The sequence below is a fragment of the Artemia franciscana genome, chromosome 18 (assembly GCF_032884065.1).
Source record: "Artemia franciscana chromosome 18, ASM3288406v1, whole genome shotgun sequence".
NCBI classification, from domain to species: domain Eukaryota; kingdom Metazoa; phylum Arthropoda; class Branchiopoda; order Anostraca; family Artemiidae; genus Artemia; species Artemia franciscana.
Window position 1 is genome coordinate 32,886,333 of NC_088880.1, and position 23,580 is coordinate 32,909,912.

Genomic DNA, 23,580 nt, shown 5'->3' on the forward strand with positions numbered 1-23,580 from the left:
CAAATACTGTATTAAACGGCTCTGCACCAAAACATGAATAATCAGAAATTGGCCGAGTACCTAGCTGACTTCAAATGAATGAGGAAGGAGCAGTAACTGAGGCTGGATTTTGTTTCTGACAGAAGGATAGACAAACAAACTTGGTGCAACTATAACATAAGTGCGAACAGGCTGGACCATTAAGGGAAAGGTATTTTATAGAATTTTTCCTGCCATTGGTGAAGAAGAGAATTAATCGAACAAAAAATAATTTTCCTTCAATTGTTCTCAGACTTCCCCTTCCCCCTTCCTATAAAATTAGAAATAAGTATATTTTTGTCAGCCTTTTTTCAATTTACTGGTTCTTTACTCATTTTTTTTTTCACTGAAATTAGTGTAATAATTATTGTTTTGTGTAAACAAGTAGATTTAACAATTGGTTCTGCCCACGACCTCATCCAAACACCTTGTTATAGGATGACTGTGCTATTGAGAGCACAACGTGAAGGTAAAACTGAATGTAAAAAAAAAAAACAGCTGGGTGCTGAGGACGGACTGACATTTTGACTTGAAATATTTGCTATTTTATTCCTTCTTTTAGTTTTAGTATTGTTCGTGAGGCATGTGAAGTTTTTTTGTGACGTATAGCGTATATTTGTTATCAATGATAACTTTCAAAATCAGTCAATTATGTGGTTTATTCTTTTGTTCAAGGTTCTGGAAGACAGAAGAAACCCAACAAAGCTGGTTCAGATTCTGAAAAAGAAAAACCGAAAATAAAGAAAGAACAAGAAATTGAAGAGCTGTTAAACACCTCCGACAGTGATAGCAGCGATTTCGCCACACCAAAACAGAAGAAAAAGCAAGTAAAAAGTGACGAAGAGCTAATTTTGGACTCTGGTATGTATTTAACCAACTGGAAGATACTATCACAAGACTAGAATTTCAAACTAATCTTGAGGGATAAGACAAGACTTTTAATCCTACAAAAGCAAACCATAAACTAACCCCTCCCATACCTCCCTAAGGCTCTACGGCCAAAAATGCAGGGAGCAAAAAAGGAGAAAAATGATCCACACAGGTAAAGACTAATAGGGAAAATACCACTCAGCTACCCACCACTACTACTCGCTAAAAACCAAACTGAAGCGAAGTATCTTGCCAAATAAACAAAACAAGACACAAGTCCAATTTGGACCTGAGGCATGAACCACGCGTGGGAATTAAAGAAAAATCACATTAAAAAGATGAAAAGATTAATCATCCTGAGACTTAAAATGTTTTTACAATTCTTTTAAAGGCACCAAACGAATGAAACCTTCTAACCAATTCAGAAAGTATTCTAGGTATGCTGACAAGCAGTCGTTGAAGTCTGATGTGATGAATAGCATGGAACCTAAATATTGTCATAATTACAAACATAATATGTTGAATGGTCAGACACAAAAGACTGTCTGGTTTTAAGGACCACGGGAACATCATCATGAGAAGAAACACGAAAAACACACGTGAAATAATACAAAGTGAATTCAAATGAAGTATTGGCTTATTAATAGAACTATTTGTTTCAAGAATAAATTTCCTAGCTTTGTCATATACCGTAGAGGGTGGTATTAGAAGAAGAGTGAATGTTGAGCAGTAAGAGACATAAGATTGAATTAAACTTTGAAACGATATTTTTGGAGTTGGCTCAGGAAAAATGTGTTTGAGCTTTTTAAAAATTCTGAGATTCCTTGATATCTTTATGTCAATTGCACTAAGATGATGCCGCAAATATATATATATATATATATATATATATATATATATATATATATATATATATATATATATATATATATATATATATATATATATATATATATATATATATATATATATATATTTGAATATAAATATATATATATATTTGAATTTAACAAAAGAGGGAATAGTTGTGGGAAAAGTGGAAGTCATGGCCAATTGTAGAAAAAAGCCAAGACAGATTGTTGAATTAAGTGGGCAGCCCAGTCAAGGGTTAATTTTATCCGTTTGATTGCCGTTGTTACTGTCTGCCATTTATGCTACACCTTTCCGTGCATGTGTGTCCCTTCACAAATGCCAAACTAGAGTCGTACCTGTTGGAGGTTCTCGCTGGGGAACACACGCAGGTTGACTACGGGTTAAATTACTTGAAAATTTTCCCTCTCATGGCTATCACTCGACAACGCTGAACTAGAGTCAACCCTCTCATGCTAATTCACGGTGGGTTGGGTTCAACCTGTTGGAGGTTCTCTCTCAGGTTAATTCACGATCGCAGAAAGGGGGAAGCAGGAGGTTGACAAATTTGGCAATCTATATATATATATATATATATATATATAAGGAAAACGCGAGAAGACAAAGAAATGAAACAGATGAAAAAGAATGGACATACAAAAGATGAAAGTTGGACCTGATAAGCAAGTCCATCAATCTCAAAGAAGTCAAAGAAGTTAATGAATTAGCTTCCAAGCTGAAGTCTTATGGATTGTTTTACTTGTTACTAGTCTTGAAGTTGCTTTTCTATTTTTGTTTTAAATAAACATAACTTGATGATTCTTAAGGCGACTTGGCCACTGCTTCTGATTCACGAGAAGACAAATATTTTGACTGTGAATGGCAATCAAAATCCCTTTCCACTTTGGTCTTTTTTCTCATCCCTAAAAGTCCCTTGACAGGTCTTCAAGTCCCTTTTCTAATGAGCAGGAGTCATTCAGAGCCCTGAAATGTGCTGGTCATATTTTTACAGTTTTTTTAGTGTTCCTATGTATATTAATAACTATTTTTGGTGATTCGAGCTTAATGCCATCTATAGTTGATTTATTTATTGGCACAAAATCCCTTTGAACCATGGCTACAAATGTGACAGAGAATAAACAGGCAAAGACTTGATAGAAAAATGCAAAAACATAGGATATAAGTTTTAAGTTAAAGTCTAATTGTTTTAAAATAAAATTAATATTAATTAGATCAGGTCTTTGAAAAAGATTTGACATTTTAGTGCATTGGTTTTTATACCACCCTTTTTTTTCAATTACTTGAGTTCCTATACAGTAGACGATGTTCCTTAGTTAAATTACCGTTCTTATCAAAATATTGATTACAGAAACTGGTAATGTGTAAGGGTCAGAATTATGCTGAATATTGTTTTAATAAGATATTCCCTTCCATTTAAGTATTCCTCACTATTAATGTAAATCTAGACGAAGTGGTAGATTTTTCATTTTTTTTTTCAATGAAAATACAAAAAACGGCATTATAACCCCCCAAATCCACCTTAAAGTAATTTTTCAAATTTTAAGGGAGTATATGCCCCCTGCTCTCACTCTCCATTGACGCCACTGAGGGTAGTTTAGATTTTTTTTTTTTTTTTTTTTTTTTTTTTTTTTTTTTTTTTTTTTTTATGTTTAATTCTAAGTCATCTCACAAGAGATGCTCCAGTAAGGGTTCTCTTAGGTCCAAAATAGTTTTATTTGTTTAAGGTTTTATTTATTGGATTAAGTAAATTTTTACACAAAGCAATAATTTAAATTAATGTTTTACCGAAGGGAAGGTTTTAATTAACTTTTAACCTAGAGTAAATAATAATTAGCAACAGATAATAGTAATGATAGCAAATAAAATAAAAGAGTAAATAATTTGTATCCAATTTGAATGTTGTCCCTAGATTTTGTCTGTGCAATACAAGGCCGAAAAATCAAGCTTTTTCAGGTTTTAATTTGAAATGTTATTGTTTTAAAACTCAGAATGTTATTGTTTCAAAACAATAATGAAATGTTATTGTTTCTAAACTCAGCCTCTCAAATTAGGGTTTACTTAGGAGTTTTAGGAGGACTTTAAAATAACATGAGCTGTTATTGACATGCTAATACCTGAAATATTTGACCCACCATTTGGAAAAAAAAAGAATAAAAATGGGCAATTCTGGAAAATATGAAATTGACCTAACCTTCTTATTTTCTCTTTTTAAGATTCAAGTGAATTATTTTTCATTTATATATATATATATATATATATATATATATATATATATATATATATATATATATATATATATATATATATATATATATATATATATATATATATATATATATATATATATATATATATATATAAATATATAAATATATATAAATAAACTAAAAAAAAAATCATAATATGAACTATGTTGATTTAACTCGGCCTTGCTTGATCCAACCCGAGACATTTCTGATGTTCTAACCTTCTTGTTTTATCTTTTCAAGACTCAAGTGAGGCTGATGGAACAAAGAAGCGGAATAAGAGGAAGAAAAAAGAAAGCTCCGATGAGTCAGACTTCAGTGATCAGGGCGAAGAAAAGAACACTAGAAAACGTTTGAAGAGAATAAAAAATCTAGACTCAACTGACGACGAAGTTGAGATTTTAGATAAATCAAAAGACCCAAAAGGCCGAAAGAACATCAAGAAAATAATCAAGGATAAACACCTCCAGGTAAAGCAATTCAGATGAATTAATGCTGACAAAAAAGTAATGATAACCGCCTATGGCCAAATTTATAATACTTATGGCCTGTGACCATTTATGTGATATATAAATGAAAAATAATCAAGAAAATAATTAAGGATAAACATCACCAAGTAAAGCAATTCAGATAAATTAATACTGACAACATACTGATAATTATGGCCTAACACAACGCTTACGGGCTGTGACCATTTATGTAATATATAAATGAAAAATTATCAATACAATAATTAAGGATAAACATCACCAGGTAAAGTAATTCAGATAAAGTAAATTTTTGTTGGGACTATTTTGCTCCTAAGCTATTTACATTGTTTTAAATACAGAACAACAAAAATGTGTTAGGATATGTGAATTTCTTATGTTTTTTCTTCAGCTCAGAAAATAAATACATTGGTATTGCATTTTTCAATACAGAAGAACAAAAATGTGTTACTACAAGTGAATTTCTAATGTTTTTTTTTCTTCAGCTAAGAAAAAAATGCATTGTTTTAAACACAGAACAACAAAAGTGAATTTGTGAATTACAATAAAATATGTGAATTTATGATGTTTATTTTATTCTGCTAAGGAAACAATGTGCTATTGTTTAAATACAGAGCAACAAAAATGCGTTATGATATGTGAATTTCTTATGTTTTTTCTTCTTCAGCTAAGAAAAAAATGCAATGTTTTAAATGCAGAACAGCGAGAAAGTGCTACGATATGTGAATGTCTGATATTGTTTTCTTCGACTAAAAAAAAATCTGCACAAAACAGGGTGAACGCAGCTACAAAAGAAAATATTTTTCTGCAAGCGGAAGAGAACTATCACCCCGCAGCACTTTATTCAGGGTTTGTTCAAATGAGCTGAGATTAGAGATCCTTCAAAAATTTCCTTTTTTGGGAATACTTTAGAAGCACTTTAATTGAAATAGCTGAGAAATGTTTGGTTTTCAATAACATTGGGCCTTCATCAACATACACTTGAAAAAAAAAAGAAATCCTTCAATTTTTTTTTTGGAAATACTTTAGAAGTACTTTAATTGAAATAGGCTGAGAAATGTTTGGTTTTCAATGACATTGGGCCTTCATCAACATACACTTGAAAAAAAAAAAAAAGTTTTTTTTTTTTTCGTTTTTTCTTTTTTAAGCCTAACTTAAGTAAAGAAACTGTCCAGGACATCTGATGCTTGCCAACGGATTTCCATAGGGCTTTGTTTGCCTGGTGGAAAATAAGGCTAGACCTTCTCTGTATTGGTTATTTAGGTTGTAAGTAGTATTAGGTAAAAAGGGTAAGGTCGTGTTTTTCGGATTCAGTGTAATACATATGACAGGTGACATTTGTTTTGAGATATTGAAAAAAATACAAATGAAAAAGTATATATGTCTTACTTTATAAAAGCTTACCACTAATCTAAAACAGAGTTTCGCTATGTGTCTCATCACAAAAGATAATTAGATCTACGTTGCATGGGTAACATGAGGTGTTGCGGTAACCTATGTTTGGTTTAGCCGAGTAAGGTGTTGCGAGAGCAACACTTTGGTTTTGTTTCCTCGCTTCGATTAAACACTGAAGTTGTTAACCCGAAAGGATCTTAAAATAAATTCTAGGTACACCAACTCGCAAAAGTTGGAAACCTCTCATTGCAACTAGTAAAAGTTGCAAACGCCTCATCTCTGAAGATGATTGTAGCCTAACAGCCGATTATTACTTAAAAGTCCCCTACATGTCTTACCACTGGAACCAAATTGGTCTTACCATCAAATACACCGGAAACAAATAATAGGTACACCAACTAGCAAAAGTTGCGAACCCCTCATTGCTGAAGATGATTATGAGCTAACAGCTGGACTGTTGCTTAAAACCTCCCTATGTGTCTCACAATTGGTATCGGCATATTTTTGGTTTCAGTGTGTACCTTACTACTGAAGTTGTCAACCCCTTTAAACTTTTAAGCTGGTATATCTCATGAAGGAATTTTTCTACTAAAAGATGGATGACATATACTTTGATTAGCTGATCAAAAGCTGTCGACTGCCGTCAAAAAAAAATCTATCTGTCTTAGTTCAAAAGTTGACAGATAGGAGCAAAGGATAAACTCTAATTTCTTTAGCAATGAGAGAACTTTTAAAGTTTAAGAGGCACATTTGATACCATTTCTCTACCGCAATCCCAAGTGCAAAAAAACCGAATGATAAACTCAGCTGAAATCACGAATGGGTAGAAATAATAGATTTTTGGCCCCAGGCAAGAGTTCTAAGAAGCTTTCCAAAATGAAAAGTCATATTCATTAATCCGGCCTAAGGTCCACACTTTCCGTAAAAACCGCAGAGGTTAGATCCTTACCACTTTCTAGGAATAAGCTGAAATCGGGGTGCTAGGAAAAAAAAACATGACAAAAACAAAATGTTGCTCTCACAACACAATCACAAGAATATCCATCCGAAGGTTACACATATTTTCAGGAGTTCCATCAGAAATCTTTTCCGGAGGGAGGGGGTAAGTAATGCCATGGGTTTGAAAGGGACTAGCTGAAGGAATAAGCTGAAAACCGCAGAGGTTAGATCCTTACCACTTTCTAGGAATAAGCTGAAATCGGGGTGCTAGAAGAAAAAAAAACATGACAAAAACAAAATGTTGCTCTCACAACACAATCACAAGAATATCCACCTGAAGGTTACACATATTTTCAGGAGTGCCATCAGAAATCTTTTCCGGAGGGAGGGGTGTAAGTAATGCCATGGGTTCGAAAGGGACCCTTACGTCTTGTCGTATTATTATAATGTGTTGATGTGACCGTTTATTTGCAAGGTTTGCGATGCTAAATGGCACATGTGACTTGTTTCTTTAGCAAGTTTTATATTGTAGCAGTGTATGTAATTCACCACCTTCTCAGACAAATTTTCAATTTTTGGCGTGGTCTATTTTTTATCTTCATTTTTGTTCTGTCAAATTCCTCTCCTTCCCTCTAATATCCCTCCCTTTTTTGTGTATTTATGGTCCAGTTGTTAAGATGAATCCTCCCTAAAGACTTCCATATGTTTATGGCCTTTTTTCATTTTTGAAGTTTCATTGCAAGCTATTCGCAGACACTTATATGCGCACAGTCATAAGGTACTGATTAAAAAGGAGTTTTTCATACGAGAGTAGAGACCAAGTTAAAACTTAAAACGAACAAAAATTAGTGCTTTGCACATTATGCAATATAATGCAAACCTAAGAAACAAAGAAGAGAAAATATAATAAATAAAAAAAAATAAAAAAAAGCAGAGAAAACGAGGGTAGTGTCAGCCAGTTGTACAACATTAACATAAAATAAGCAAATGTTTCGCAAGGACCTCAGCTGAGTCTTCCCCAGTACCAATAAAAAAAAAAAATAATCTGACCTTTGAAGTAGACTACTCGAGAGACAAATAGACACTTTTTTTTACAATTTCAATTTTTTTCTCAATTGTTACGTGTATTTACTTGCGGGATCGGGTTTGATTTCTTTGTAAGTTTTTTTTATCCATTAAAAGGGCATTTATTTTTGTCCGCACTTGTAATAACTGTGTTTTTGTCTTTTTTCAAGTTTCAGAGGATTTTAATTTCTTCCTTTAATTGAGCTGAAAGTGACAAAGGCGGATTATAATCAAGAATACTCCTTACAACTTCTCCTCTGAGTAGGTCTGGATTTTCAACCTCACCATGAGAGCTAAAAATACCGGACTCCACACTTGTAATAATTTCTGATACATTTACGTGTGTCTGAGCCATTGCAAATTTAGGTCCTTTTGACAGAATACTTAGCTCCTTGGATGTGAAAACCTTGGAGGATAGATTTTCCAAAGGGAGGCCAGGAGAAAATCTAGGAAGGAAAATCCGTGTTTGTTGAAAATGTTCAAATTCCAATTTTGAAATTTTTCCGATAAGCGAGTGTTCGCTAAATGGAAAACATGTCGGGAAGACCTTTATGAAATATTCAAAATTTGTTGAAAACCTTTAGCGGATAAAGTCTGATGTAGTAAGGATTTGAAATCAAATATTTATTACTAAGGAGGTGTCTTTTGAGTCTATGGTCTTTTAAAATACGTATTAAAGTTTTGAAACCCATTCTCTGGATAAACGGGACTTCAGATTGTGTGCCCAAGTGTAGATTGGAACGCAAAGAAGAAGGAAGAATCCGATTTCTTTACAATTTTGTAAGAAATTAAAATGACAAATAAGATTTGGATGCTTTTTAACATAATTGAAGAAATAAGCTTGACGTAAATACATTCTAAGACCACACTGGCTGTACATGACCTATGAAACAAAGAAGATGAAACAAAAAAACAAAAAGATGAAACAAAAAAACAAAAAGAAGAGAAAACCGAGGATAGTGTCAGCCAATAGAACAACATTAAGAGAAAATAAGCAAATATTTTGACAAGGACCTCTGAGAAGTAGTCCTCAGTGCCTATAAAAAAGAAAGAAAGAAAAACTAATCTTTTGAAGTAAACTACACGAGAAAGAAATAGACACTGTTCTATGACACTGCCCTTGTTTTTCTCTGCTTTTGACTTTTTTTTTTCATTTATTACATTTTTTCTTCTTTGGTCTTAGAATGTATTTAATGCAAAACTAGTTTCATTAAACTGACCCCTTGTATTTCTCTATATTCGTAGAATTTCTACTAGAAACTAACCCTAAAATTTTTATACCCAGACGTTTGACACTCTTTTGGGTCGCTCTTTGTAGCACAAAATTGCAGAAAAAGGCACTTTGCTGTGGAGCTGTCTCTTTTGTCAAAGGCTATGTTCTAGCGTTGCCTATAGTAAAGAGGCACAAGGCTTCAATGTATTTACCAGGTGATAAATAGGGACAATGGCAGGGGGCCTCCCGTGTTAAATATATACATGTTAAACTAATGAACTCAGTGATATAAGTATCCTGTCCAGGTGGCGCAAGTTACAGCTGAAGACTTGCCATTGCAAAGTCACATGTTTGACGGGGAACCTAAAAGCCAAGGCTTATTTGTCTTCTATTGTAAACGTTCTATTGCACGTTCTACTATAGAAACGTTCTGTTATAGTAACTATTTTACAGAATAGTTCTACTGTAATACCAACTGTAAAAAGTGCATGTTATGCCTGGTCATGCCTGAATATATTAACATGGTGTAGCAAAACCCCTTTTTCCTGTGCATTAGGATTTTCTTGACCCAAGGACTTAAGAATAATAGTTTCAAGCTTATCAGAAAGGAAATTTCTGTCTCTTTTGGGCCACTTTTTTGCCTGGACCGTGCTCCTTTTTTTCATTAGTGTCTTCTGGGTTCAGGGATTTTTGGCTGTCATATGGTCCAGATGCGGTTTGCACGCTAGACTTTTAATCCTTTGTCCATGAGAACAGAGTTTCGAGTCCTGGCGTCGCAGGTTATTTGGTTTGGAAATGGGGTGACTGTAAGCTCAGCCAGGGTCAACCCAGCTATAAATGGGCACCTGGATAAATCTGGGGAATGTCAACAGGAAAGGTGTGCGAAAGCATAGAATTGCTGGCCCTCACTCTTCCTTTCTCTTCCTGGCTGAAGGGCCATGAAACGGTGATCAGCACCGCCGATAGGGACTGTAAATTCCAGTGCCCTATTCTTTACCTTTTTTTATATGATCCAGATCATGCCACATTAGTTGTCATTTTTTACTTGAGCTTGAATATAGAGGAGGAGTCTTCTGCCCACTCCTTGGAATTGCTTTGTTACTGCTGATTAAAAAAGCTGAGAAGGCTGATGTATATTGATAATCTGATAATGATAATGATGTATATTGATAATCTGATAATGATAATGATGTATATTGATAATATGATAATAATAATGATGTATATGATATTTATCGATAAACTTTAATATGTTTTTTAGGATGAGACCCGGCAAGCCGCAAGGGAAGAGAAGGAAAGAATTCGAAGAATAGCTGAAAGACAAAGCTTGTATAATCAAGTCTTTGCTGGCCCTGAGGCCGACACAAATAAGAAGATTACCAAATTAGTGCTTGATTTTGACCCAGAAACTAAAGAGGAGGTTGTCACAGTTCATCCTAAAATATGTGAAAATTTAAAACCTCATCAAGCGTCTGGAATTAAGTTTATGTGGGATGCTTGCTATGAAACTGTAGAAATGGCACAAAAAAGTGAAGGCTCTGGATGTATTCTCGCTCATTGTATGGGCTTAGGGAAGACATTGCAAGTAGTTAGCTTGGTTCATACCCTACTCTCTCACGAAAATTGTAAAACTAGGACTGCTCTTGTTGTGTGCCCTGTGAGCACAGTATTGAACTGGGTGAATGAATTCAGTATTTGGCTGAAAGATGAACTAGAAATAGAGGTTTATGAACTGGCAAGTGCTAAGCAGAACAATATGCGTAAGATAAAACTGGATGCGTGGTTTCGCACTGGGGGTGTAATGGTAATGGGCTATGATGCTTATCGACTATATACAAATGACGTGAATAAAAAGATCAAAGGGGCGTATAAACAAACGTTTCAAAAGACTTTAGTCAATCCGGGCCCTGATATCGTGATTTGTGATGAAGGGCATATTTTAAAGAATGAATCTTCTGCTCTAAGCAAAGCAATTACACGCATTAAAACAAAGCGAAGGGTTGTTTTGACTGGTACACCGTTGCAGAACAATTTAAAGGAATATCATTGTATGATTAACTTTGTCAAGCCGAATCTACTTGGAACCAAGAAGGAGTTTTTGAATCGATTTGTCAACCCAATTATGAATGGTCAGAGTGCTGATGCAACTCAGAGTGATGTGAAAATCATGAAGAGGAGAGCGCATGTCCTTCACTCCATGATGGAAGGTGAGCTATTCAAATTTTCTTTTTAATTCTCAACTTTCTTAGCTTGTTTCTAAAGTGAAAAAAGTGACTTTTCAGGTTTTGATTTTCAAGGGAGGAGGAATTTCATGTAATCCTAGGCTGATTGGGCGTATTATCATAACTTGTACAGCTTTGACAAGAGATCCTAGCAAACGACAGAAAACTAAAAGCCGACACCTACTTCCCTGAAATCTTGGGAAAAACCAGAAAAACCATCTAACTTTTTTTTTTTTTTTTTTTTTTTTTTTTTTTTTTTTTTTTTTTTTTTTTTTTTTTTTTTTTTTTTTTTTTTTTTTTTTTTTTTTTTTTTGGTGCAGATAGAGATATTTAGATTTAATGAACTTACATAATTAGAAATTGATTTTTTTTTTTTATTAAGTGCAGCAGAATTTCTTTTTAAAGTTAAGGAAAGAATGGCCCGTAGAAATATTGTAGTACACCTGCTTGAAAAACATTGAAAATCAGCTCAAAAGAGGTATTATTGAAGAATTTGCCAGCCCTGGAAGTTTCCTTTTGTGCTAACCGCCTTGATTTAAATTTTGCCGTCACAGGATGAATATTATCTATACTGTATATGTTACCGTGAATGTCCGCAAATTGGTGAATGTCGGATATACCTTTTTTTTTCTCCTTGGATTTAGTCAGCGTTGTCAGTCAGCTTTTTCATTTTAATACAAGGTTTGATGCTGACAGGTTAGGTTAGAATAGATTAGGCTGGGTTAGATGAAATTAGGTTTTTAACCCATTTCTGATATTTAGAACCAAATTTAAGTAACCTAGCCTAATCTAACCTGACCTAACCGAAACTAACTGTTGGGGGTTCCACCCCTGTTTTTTTTCAGATAAATGACCTGTTTTCGTTCCCGTAATTACATTTGCTTGGATTTGCTTATAATATAATTTTCAATGATAAGTTGAAGTCCCGCTGCTAAGCTAGGGGAATTGTAATAAGTAAAAGCTTTGGTTAAAAATCTATTATTTTTTTTTTCAGCTGATCGGGGCCATTAAAAGATAATATTATTCAAAAGAAGCCAGTAATTTGAACTTTAATTTAGCGGATTGGCCAGGGCCAATCTAAGGTCCACTCTTGTAGGATGTGCTTGGTACACAAGTGGTGTTTTTGTTTTTAGTCCGTTTTCAGAGTTTAACTTCTGTTTTCAGGGTTTAAGTGACCTTTGGGAGAAATACAAGGGGATTATTTTCTACAACCGTGTTAGATTTTTTTCCACGAACCCAGGCAGGGTAGGAAAAGAGTTCGCTAGAAATAGCGTCAATAGTATATCGACAGGGTTTTCTTTTACCCTCCAAATAGATAGCTAGAGATATTAGGGGTGACCCAGGTGATGGCACCCTTGTGTGAAAAACTAGCGTGCGAAAAGAAACGGCGAATTGAGTCATAAGTTTCCACAAGAGACCGGAAGTTTGACAGTCGAAAAGTATTTTCATTTAAATTGTAAGATTTCGAAAATAAAGGGGAATTAACGGAATAATTGAGTCTGGAGTTTACAGTGGGGGAATCTCTCCGCATTATAAATTATTACAGGATAAGGGAAAGTGAAAGTTAAGTTGTTATTTGAGTGAATTGGCGGACTTCGATGTAATCTTTAGTGGCGAAGGCTATAGGATTATTGAAGACGGTAAATTAGGAAAATTAATCTGTTTCATGCTTACATATGATAAAGAAGATGAAAGGCACCTGTCCTATTGAGTAATCGGCCTAGGTGGGGATTACATTTCAAGTGTCAATATCCGGGGTGTATACCTGATTTTTTTGGAGGGTAGCTACCCTGTTTGAGTTTTAGTCCAGCAAATTCACTTTTGGAATATTTGCGCGTTTGTTCACTTTACTTTCTCGTCTAACCCCCTGTTATTTGACTTTTCGGATATATATTTCACTCGTGTAAAATTTGTTTACTGCAAATTAAGTTGTTATTCTCGAATTGAATTTGAATATTCCGGTTATTTCCGAGGTTAGATTAAATTTTTAATGCGAGAAAATGCACATTCAGCAAGAAAATATTCGAATCCTGGACCATCTAGCTCTAGGGTTGGTAGCTCCCACTCAAGCTGTCATAAACTGAAATCTACTTATTGAGACCTATTGGAATCTAATTGGTTCCAAGAGGTGCCAACGGCTTGCCATTACAATACTAACATAATAGCTCTAGCTTTAGGGTTGGTAGCTCCCACTCAAGCTGTCATAAACTGAAATCTACCTATTGAGACCTATTGGAATCTAATTGGTTCCAAGAGGTGCCAACGGCTTGCCATTGCAATACTAACATAATAGCTCTAGCTTTAGGGTTGGTATTTCCCACTCAAGCTGTCATAAACTGAAATCTACCTATTGAGACCTATTGGAATCTAATTGGTTCCAAGAGGTGCCAACGGCTTGCCATTGCAATACTAACATAATAGCTCTAGCTTTAGGGTTGGTATTTCCCACTCAAGCTGTCATAAACTGAAATCTACCTATTGAGACCTATTGGAATCTAATTGGTTCCAAGAGGTGCCAACTTCTTGCCATTACAATACTAACATAATAGCTCTAGCTTTAGGGTTGGTATTTCCCACTCAAGCTGTCATAAACTGAAATCTACCTATTGAGACCTATTGGAATCTAATTGGTTCCAAGAGGTGCCAACGGCTTGCCATTGCAATACTAACATAATAGCTCTAGCTTTAGGGTTGGTATTTCCCACTCAAGCTGTCATAAACTGAAATCTACCTATTGAAACCTATTGGAATCTAATTGGTTCCAAGAGGTGCCAACGGCTTGCCATTGCAATACTAACATAATAGCTCTAGCTTTAGGGTTGGTAGCTCCCACTCAAGCTGTCATAAACTGAAATCTACCTATTGAAACCTGTTGAAATCTAATTGGTTCCAAGAGGTGCCAACGGCTTGCCATTACAATACTAACATAATAGCTCTAGCTTTTGGGTTGGTAGCTCCCACTCAAGCTGTCATAAACTGAAATCTACCTATTGAGACCTATTGAAATCTAATTGGTTCCAAGAGGTGCCAACGGCTTGCCATTGCAATACTAACATAATAGCTCTAGCTTTAGGGTTGGTAGCTCCCACTCAAGCTGTCATAAACTGAAATCTACCTATTGAAACCTATTAGAATATAATTGGTTCCAAGAGGTGCCAACGACTTGCCATTACAATACTAACATAATAGCTCTAGCTTTAGGGTTGGTAGCTCCCACTCAAGCTGTCATAAAATGAAATCTACCTATTGAGACCTATTGAAATCTAATTGGTTCCAAGAGGTGCCAACGGCTTGCCATTGCAATACTAACATAATAGCTCTAGCTTTAGGGTTGGTAGCTCCCACTCAAGCTGTCATAAACTGAAATCTACCTATTGAGACCTATTGAAATCTAATTGGTTCCAAGAAGTGCCAACGACTTGCCATTACAATACTAACATAATAGCTCTAGCTCTAGGAATGGTGGCTCCCACTCAAGCTGTCATAAACTGAAATCTACCTATTGAAACCTAATTGGTTCCAAGAAGTGCCAACGGCTTGCCATTACAATACTAACATAGCCTAACCTAACCTTAACTTTAACCATCATAGCTCATTGCATCAGACTGAAAAGGCTGACTCGTAAAGCTAATTGAATCCAAGCAGGTAAAAAGGAATTTTGAACATTCACCCGTGAATGTCGACATAAACAATATTTCGGACATTCACGGTAACATATACACTGAATAGACAGTGTATTGCTTAACAATTAATAAGAGATTATCGGCTTTCTTTGTTTTAGCCTCTGATTATTTTTTTTAAATGTTAAGACATTTAAGATCCCTTATTGATTTTGCCATAATTGCTTAATAAGCTCTCTGTGATGCTGGCAAGTTTTTGGAGCTGAAGGGGGCCCAGAACCAAATTGGGTCTGAGGGGGTTCTTGCAAATAACCTGGAGACCGAGTGTTTCCTATTTCTCTATTCAAAGATTGGTCTAACCCCCCCCCCCCCCTTGGAAAGGCATAAAAATGCGTTTTTCTCTGATTTTGACTCCCTCCCCAACGAAATAGAGGAGCTCTGCCCCCTCCCTGTGGGGTCGGTCCTGTGTACGCTTATGCTCTTAATTATATACTGAATATGGGTTGTAACCACGAGTAGTCCGCATAATAACATTTATTGTTGCATATCAGAAACAGAGTAACTTAGTTTTCAAACTGTGCTTCATGATCTTGTAGACAAGGGATTATTGTGGAAAACAAATGAACATTTAGGCATATAAAAGTTTGTCTAGTATATTTAAATCAAATTTACCTACATTTGTCTTCCTTGCCAAACGGTGAGCCGCAACGGTGCCAAACGATTCCTTGCCAAACAGTCCCAAAGCTGAGCCGATTGTCCCACCGCATCCGAGAGTTGAATAAGGTTTCATTCCTGCTTTCTAGAGTATGAGCGTAATTAAGTTTTTAATTAGTTTTTGAATTTTTATTAATTTGATATTGAATTGACTTATTAAATCTTTAATTCTCAAAGACAACACTGGCAAAAGCCAAGTATTTCAGTATGTGATGGACTTGAGATATAAACGCCTGTTCACTGCGCTTGGCATGTCTTAAAATTTCTTCTGAAACTGAATTTTAGATCTTCCGTTTATTTATCTCTTCTTTTTTTTTAACTCTTACCCCTTTTAGTTTGCAGAGAATAATTCATAGCATAGAGTAATAAAAGTGTGTAGTTTTAGTTTCAATTTTGTTTCTTTGACAAAAAAAGAAACAAATTTGCTGTCTTTTTTTTACATATTTACAAATAAAAAATTAGAAAAAAGAAACTAGTTTCAATCAGTTTCTGATGAGGAAAATAGGCTTTATTGATTAAACAGAAAATTAGGCTAGTGATTATTTTATATAAAGACAACACTGACTAAAAGGTTTTCAAGGTTTACAAAGGTTAACAAATCCTTCGGAAAAATTTGACAAATTTAAACTAAAAGTTCCCTTTTGGGGTATCACATATCTCCATACCCTTTAAGGTTGGAACTGCGTGGGCTGTGATATGAATACATGTATGAACATCATAAAATGTATCAGACAGTGATAGTAAGATGTTTAATGACATTCAAATCAGAGTCGAATAAATGGTATTGATAGTTTTTGCGTGAATATGGCTATTAATGACATACTTTTCCACATGGTAGATAAAAAGAATTTCGCAAGAATTTGGATCTAAGATAGTACTTCTCTGAAATTTAGATGTATTCCTTCTGGAAAAGCAAATTAGTTGATGCTACCCCCTTCTGTCTCTCTCCTCTCCCCTCTTTCTACCCCACCCTCTCTTTCTCTATCTTTAATCTTCATTTTTAGGTTCAGTTCAAAGGAAGGACTACAATGTACTAACTCCGTTTTTACCACCCAAGCAAGAGTACGTTTTATCAGTAATGCTAAGTGAGCCTCAGATTAAGATGTATCGATATTACTTAGATAATCTCAGTAAAGGTGGTGTTGGTAGAGGCAGAGGCCTTTTTGCTGATTTCCAGGCTTTAGCTAGGCTGTGGACTCATCCCAGGGCTATGAAGGTAAGTGAAAATAGTCATTAATTATTTAGTTGATTATATTATGTTATTAACTTTGGTCCCAGGTACAAGATCAGCTTACCATTGGTAAGCCAATTGGAGGCCTACCATTGTTGGCTTTCGCACCTCTGGGCGTGGAATACCCAAGTCTAAGTAAGTTATAATAATGTAGAAGTAATATTTTAGTAATACTAATTTAATTTATCTAATTTAGAGCCTCTTCATTAGTAATTGAGAATTTAATGGTATTAGTCATTTATAGCTTCTAGAATTTACAAATAGTAATTTAAAACTCAGACATCTTGTAAATAACCTTCACTCATAAAACCATAGAAAGCAGTACTAGTTAAATTCCTTTTAAAACTTTCTAAACTATTGCCCGTTCTAGTATATTGTTAGATAATTTTAAAGTTTTTTTTTGGTACTTGTCTGTCATTGGAAGCTCACCCAAAACGTAAAGTTCCTAATGAATCCTAATGAAAAAAAAAAATGATGATAAAATAATATTTTAGAAACAAAACTATGGAAACCTAACCCAACTTAACGTAAACAATCTTAACTCCCACCCCCACCTCTGATGTGCAAATGTATAGCCCAAATTAGACAATCCTAATGCATTCTGTCTAGGTCCAATGCATTGTATCATCTATCACATGTTTCTGTAGCTATGAAACTGGTTTTCAGAAATGTAACCTAACCATATTTCTTGAATATGTTTCGAATAACCGACAAGTACCATTTTTTACCTCATCCTTCCTCCCTCTAGAAAAAAAATCCTGGATACGACCTTGCTGATGCTACTTAATTGCTGCATTTATGTATGTGTAGTTTTAAACCCATTCGTAATTCTCAAAGCCACATATTTGGGTTTTTGCCACTGCATTATTGTTTAATTTTTTTCTTTCTTACTGAAGCGTTCTTGTTTTCCTTTTCTGTTACTTCCATTCTTGTTTTTATTTTATTTTCTTTTTCTGTTTTCATTCTCTTCTGTTACTTCGCTTTCTCTTTTTTGTATGAGCGGGCTAAAATAAAATTATTATTGGAATTATTATTATATAACTGATGCGTTAGAAAAACAGAAGAATAAGAAAACATAGTAAAATTAAATCGGTATTTGAATAATGTTACTAGCTTTTGCTCCAGTCTGTATCTACTTGTTCCAAACATAATTACTAATCATATAGTTGGCGTTTATCAAGAGCCTAAAACAATGTTTTGCTAAGCATATAAGTTATTTTGCGTAGTAATATTGTGCTTGTCTTTTAAACAAATAGTAGTACAATATGCGACGCGCCAGTTCAAAGAAATATAAGGGGTGGGTTCAGATATTTTAAATGAAGATACCAAAAGGGTATTTTTAACAATCTGGATGGAGGGCAATTATGTTTTTTCTTTTCGTTTTTTTTAAGTACCAAAAACGGTATTTTTCAAATCTAGGGGGTAATTGCCCTTTGCCCCATCCCAATGGCGCTCCTGAAAACACGCCTTATGTATGGATCCAATAAAAATAACTTCAAGATAAAATTCTTTTTTTTTTGTATAAACTAATGGACTGCATTCTGATTTTCCAATGAAAATTTGATCATAGAATTTCTTTTTTCCCATAAATTTAACGAAGTTAAATTCAACAAAGGCTCAACAAAGGGCTGCTATTTTAAGATTTAACAACATTTAATGATTTATAACAAAGGGTTCAACAAAGGGCTATAGGTTCAACAAAGGGCTGCTATTTTAAGATTTAACAACATTTAGTGATTTATAACAAAGGGTTCAACAAAGGGCTATAGGCTCAACAAAGGGCTGCTATATTAAGATTTAACAACATTTAATGATTTATAACAAAGGGTTCAACAAAGGGCTATAGGTTCAACAAAGGGCTGCTATTTTAAGATTTAACAACATTTAGTGATTTATAACAAAGGGTTCAACAAAGGGCTATAGGTTCAACAAAGGGCTGCTATTTTAAGATTTAACAACATTTAATGATTTATAACAAAGGGTTCAACAAAGGGCTGCTATTTTAAGATTTAACAACATTTAGTGATTTATAATAACTATTAGTTTGTTTTAAGAGATTTAGTACATTGGCTAGACTACCGAAGGGCTTGATCGCTGTGTATCTTGAAAGTTGATAAAAAAAAGTACTCGAGTCTAGGTTATTCATCTGCGGTAGATTTGAAATGATTAAAGTTGGGTTCGGAATAGAGTTCAGAAGTATCGACGGGAATCGATTCTGTAAAATTGATTACAGAATCGATTCTGAATCGATTCCGTATCTTGAAAGTTGATAAAAAAAAGTACTCGAGTCTAGGTTATTCATCTGCGGTAGATTTGAAATGATTAAAGTTGGGTTCGGAATAGAGTTCAGAAGTATCGACGGGAATCGATTCTGTAAAATTGATTACAGAATCGATTCTGAATCGATTCCGTATCTTGAAAGTTGATAAAAAAAAAAAGTACTCGAGTCTAGGTTATTCATCTGCGGTAGATTTGAAATCATTAAAGTTTGGTTCGGAATAGAGTTCAGAAGTATCGACGGGAATCGATTCTGTAAAATCGATTACAGAATCGATTCTGAATCGATTCCGTATCTTGAAAGTTGATAAAAAAAAAGTACTCGAGTCTAGGTTATTCATCTGCGGTAGATTTGAAATGATTAAAGTTGGGTTCGGAATAGAGTTCAGAAGTATCGACGGGAATCGATTCTGTAAAATCGATTTCAGAATCGATTCTGAATCGATTCCGTATCTTGAAAGTTGATAAAAAAAAGTACTCGAGTCTAGGTTATTCATCTGCGGTAGATTTGAAATGATTAAAGTTGGGTTCGGAATAGAGTTCAGAAGTATCGAAGGGAATCGATACTGTAAAAAATCAGCCTATCTCGTTGATTATAAACTTTTTTAGTTTATGGGGCCAAACTATTGAGAATTGATAGGGCGATCTTGCCACAACGTTTAGAGCTTGGGTAAGCGATCCGAACAAACAGTGGAATACTAAAAGCCGACATTGAATTTTTCTAAAATCTTAGAAAAACTCTTGTTTTGTGCTGGAGATAGATATATTTAGTTGGTTGATTTTTAAATTAAAATCAAGTTGTTGTACGCACCAAGCCATGGTTAATGGTAAAAAAGGCCACGACAGATAGTCCGATTGAGTGAGAGGCAAATCTGGCATAAGCCTGATTTGGATTATACAATCCTTATTAGGATTGTATAAAAATGATGTCAGTTCATTTGTTAATAGATAAGTCTATCTATCATCCGTCCATGCGTCATTCCTATGGAAGAACTAAGGTAGATAGTCATAGAACTAAGATAGTCATAGAAGCCATAGTTTTCCAAGTTTTAGGTTAAATGGGACGGGTAAACGGCGGTAGATAGGAAACTTATATCGTTAGAAAGTTCAAGTTTGTTTTCTCGATCAAACGGAACAGAATTTTCTTTCTAAAACTCAGTAAATGGTTGTCCCTAAAAAATATTTTAGTATACCTGCTAAGAAAATACCCAAGATCACCTCAAAAGAAATGCTAATTGATCAATGCGACAGCTTTTTGAATTTTCTGTCGTGCAACCCGCTTTCATTGAAAATTTTGCCGACATAATTCTATCGTCTTTTAATCAAATGTTTATGGTCAAGTCACAAATTCTCAATAGTTTTCAATTATAAGCAGTCTCCCTGTGAGAATTCGCTAATGGAGCCTTTGCCTTTCAGACAGTCAACCAACGTTGATGCTCACAAAATGATATTTAAAGTATCGAATCCTATATTTTGCATTTTGCAAAACTGTTCTTACTGTTTGAAATATAAGTTTGGCAAGTAGCCTTCTCTTTATGCGCCATTCAGGAGCAGCGGCGCACTCACTCTAGACTGGTTTGCATGTTGCAAAGCAATTGCTCCAAGATTCTAAGAGTCTTATCTTCAATTCTTAGCTGTCTCCTTGGTATTTCAGCTACCATCCCTGAGCCGAATTATCATGCCCAAATACGAGATTTCAGATTCTGGAAAAAAATCAGTGTTGAATTTTAATGTTCACACGTTACTAATTTTCTTATGACGAATGCTCTATAAGCTGCGTTCATCACCTGAAAAGTGTCTTATATTTTAATTTTTTTGTAAATTTTATATAATTTAAATACAATTAAATACATTAATTAAATATATTCACATATATTAAATAAATAAATATATATATACATATATATATATATACATATATATATATATATATATATATATATATATATATATATATATATATATATATATATATATATGTTATGATTAATATAATTTATTTTCATATATTAATATAATTAATTATATTAAATTATATAAATATAATTTTTAATTGTAAATTTTTATATTTTAATTGCTTTGTCTATCTGAATCGGCAACTCACATAAAAATGACATCTGAAAAATTCAGTGTTGAAGTTTCAGTGCTAATATAATTATAATTTCGTGTTTGGGTTTCCGATAACCTTGTTTGTTTGAATTGTCTACCCGTATAAGAATGATTTTAGAAAAAAATCAGTATTAAAGTTGGAACGTTCTTATGTTCATAATTTCGTGTTTGTGGTTTATCTAAAAATATGTTCATTTTCTGAACAGTATTTTGAATAGATAGTCGTGTCTGTCTAAATTTTCTACCCAACAGAACGTTTTTCTGGAAGAATTCAGTGTTAAAGCTTATGTGTTCCTATATATGTAATTTTGTGTTTCTAATTAATCTTCTAATGATGTTTCATTAGACAAAAGGTAGTTTTATCTTCTAAATAGTATCTTGTATTTAGACAGTCACGCCTATCCACATTTTCTATCCGACAAAAAAGTAATTTCGGTTTTGAAGTTTCAGCATTCCTATAATTTTAGTTTGACTATAATTTTTTTTATTATAATTTTGACTGTAATTTTACATTTGCGATTCCTCTAAAAAGTAACATAAAGAAAGAAAACGATCAAAAATGAGGCTTTTTCAAAAAAAAAAAAATCAAAAAAAGGCCAAATGAAAATACTGAAGAAAACACAGAAGCGAATATTTGTTCCTTAGTATCCGTCGTTGGCAGTTCAAATTTGTTCGGATTTTGTGCAAATCGCGGATATTGGCAAATTGCACAAAACTCACTTTATTGTTACTAACTTTATTGTTTGTAGGTATTTTATTTTAATTTGTTTAATTTTTGGTCTTTTATTAAATTTTATTTAATTTTTTGGCGGTTTTCTTTCATTGGTTTTGTTGTACTTTCCGCGCTTGTTTGTTTTTTTTTTTTTTTTTTTTTTTTTTTTTTTTTTTTTTTTTTTTTTTTTTTTATCATATTATTGTGTTCGCGCTGAAGAGGAGAGACGGCTATTCTCTCGAAATATTAGCTTTCTGTGTTTTCTTTGGTATTTTCATTTGGCCTTTAAAACCTGATTTTTTATCGTCTTCTTTCTTTATGTTATGGCAGGTCAATGTGGTTTAAGAAATTATCTTCTCTAAAAAGTACGGGGCTGACTAAAATACTGAACTCTAAATTCTGAATTGTGTTTTATATTTAGATAGCCAAACAGCGTCAAGATCTGCGAAAGGAGCAGGAAGAGTCTGAAGATGAGATGGCTGATTTTATTGACGATCATTCAGATCAGGAAGACACGGATGACGAAATTCAATGTCTTGACGATGACAAGTTGCCAAATATAAATTGGAGGACAAGGACCCGTGCCTCCAAAGGAAGTGCTCCAATTGAAGAGGATGATCTTGAAATAACAAAAGAGGAAGATAAGCATTGGTTAGTAATTTTTTTAAATGTTTTCTTAGATATTAGTTTATTGGATTTTGAGATACAAGTTTTTTCAATAGTTTTGTGAGATACAAGTTTTGTCAAAATTTAAGCTTTTGACTTAGCACAAAAATTGTCGCGTCTCCTTCCTCTGACAGAAATCACCTTGTTAAGGTGATAATCTTTAAGATACCAAGCAAAGCATTTGGATGATCTATAAGAGTGGAAACTGGCGCTAGTGTCGGCAAGATAATTAGCAACACCATCTAGTGTTTGACACTAAACATTTCTTCAAGCACTGTAATCTTTTTTCTGTCAGGAAGTGAAATCAAGCACCATATCTTGCCAATTTTACTATCTAAGCTAATTGTTCTTATTATTACGCCAAAAAAGTCTAATGTCGCTAAAGGCTATTTGGTGTTGATAGTTTTGTTGTCGACACTAGTGCCAATTTTTACTTTTATAAGTTACCCATACTCTTTGGTACCAAAGGTAGAAAAAAATGAAACTTGCTTGTTTAAATTGAAAACTTACACAATCACAAATTCAATTTTGATGAAAAAGACCCCATATGCAGTTACACAGTTTTTGGGAGAAGTGGGCGTTAAAATAAAAAATGAAAGAAACGCGGATGAAAGTTCAAAAAATTAAGCTTAAAAAGATACACTGCCAAACAGCTTAAGAAGTTGTAAGAAGTTGCAAACAGCTTAAGAAGTTCAAGATGCTTTGAAGATCAACATGCTGTTGATGTTAAATTTTTGGACGAAAACTGTTGTCAAATTCGATAAAAGGCAATTGCTGACAACGATTTAAATGACATCGCTTGGAGCAAATTCGTATCCAGGGGGAGGCTAGGGGGTTTAACCCCCCTCCCCCTTTAAATCTTTGTTCGACTCGTAAAAACGTAACAAAAATGTGTATAAGCAAATTTTGTTTTGTTTTTTAATTG

The 23,580-nt window shown here is 33.9% G+C and overlaps 1 protein-coding gene across 7 annotated transcripts in view; it reads left to right on the top strand.

Moving 5' to 3' along the window:
- LOC136038891 (transcriptional regulator ATRX homolog) overlaps positions 1–23,580 on the top strand; it is a 103,423-nt gene that overhangs the window by 46,640 nt on the left and 33,203 nt on the right. For all 7 annotated transcript variants that reach the window (XM_065722366.1, XM_065722363.1, XM_065722362.1 and 4 more), the window contains 5 exons: positions 694–879; positions 4,248–4,474; positions 10,366–11,311; positions 16,665–16,876; positions 22,411–22,640. In XM_065722366.1, the coding sequence (XP_065578438.1) occupies positions 694–879; positions 4,248–4,474; positions 10,366–11,311; positions 16,665–16,876; positions 22,411–22,640 (1,801 nt within the window). The remainder of the gene's footprint in view (positions 1–693; positions 880–4,247; positions 4,475–10,365; positions 11,312–16,664; positions 16,877–22,410; positions 22,641–23,580) is intronic.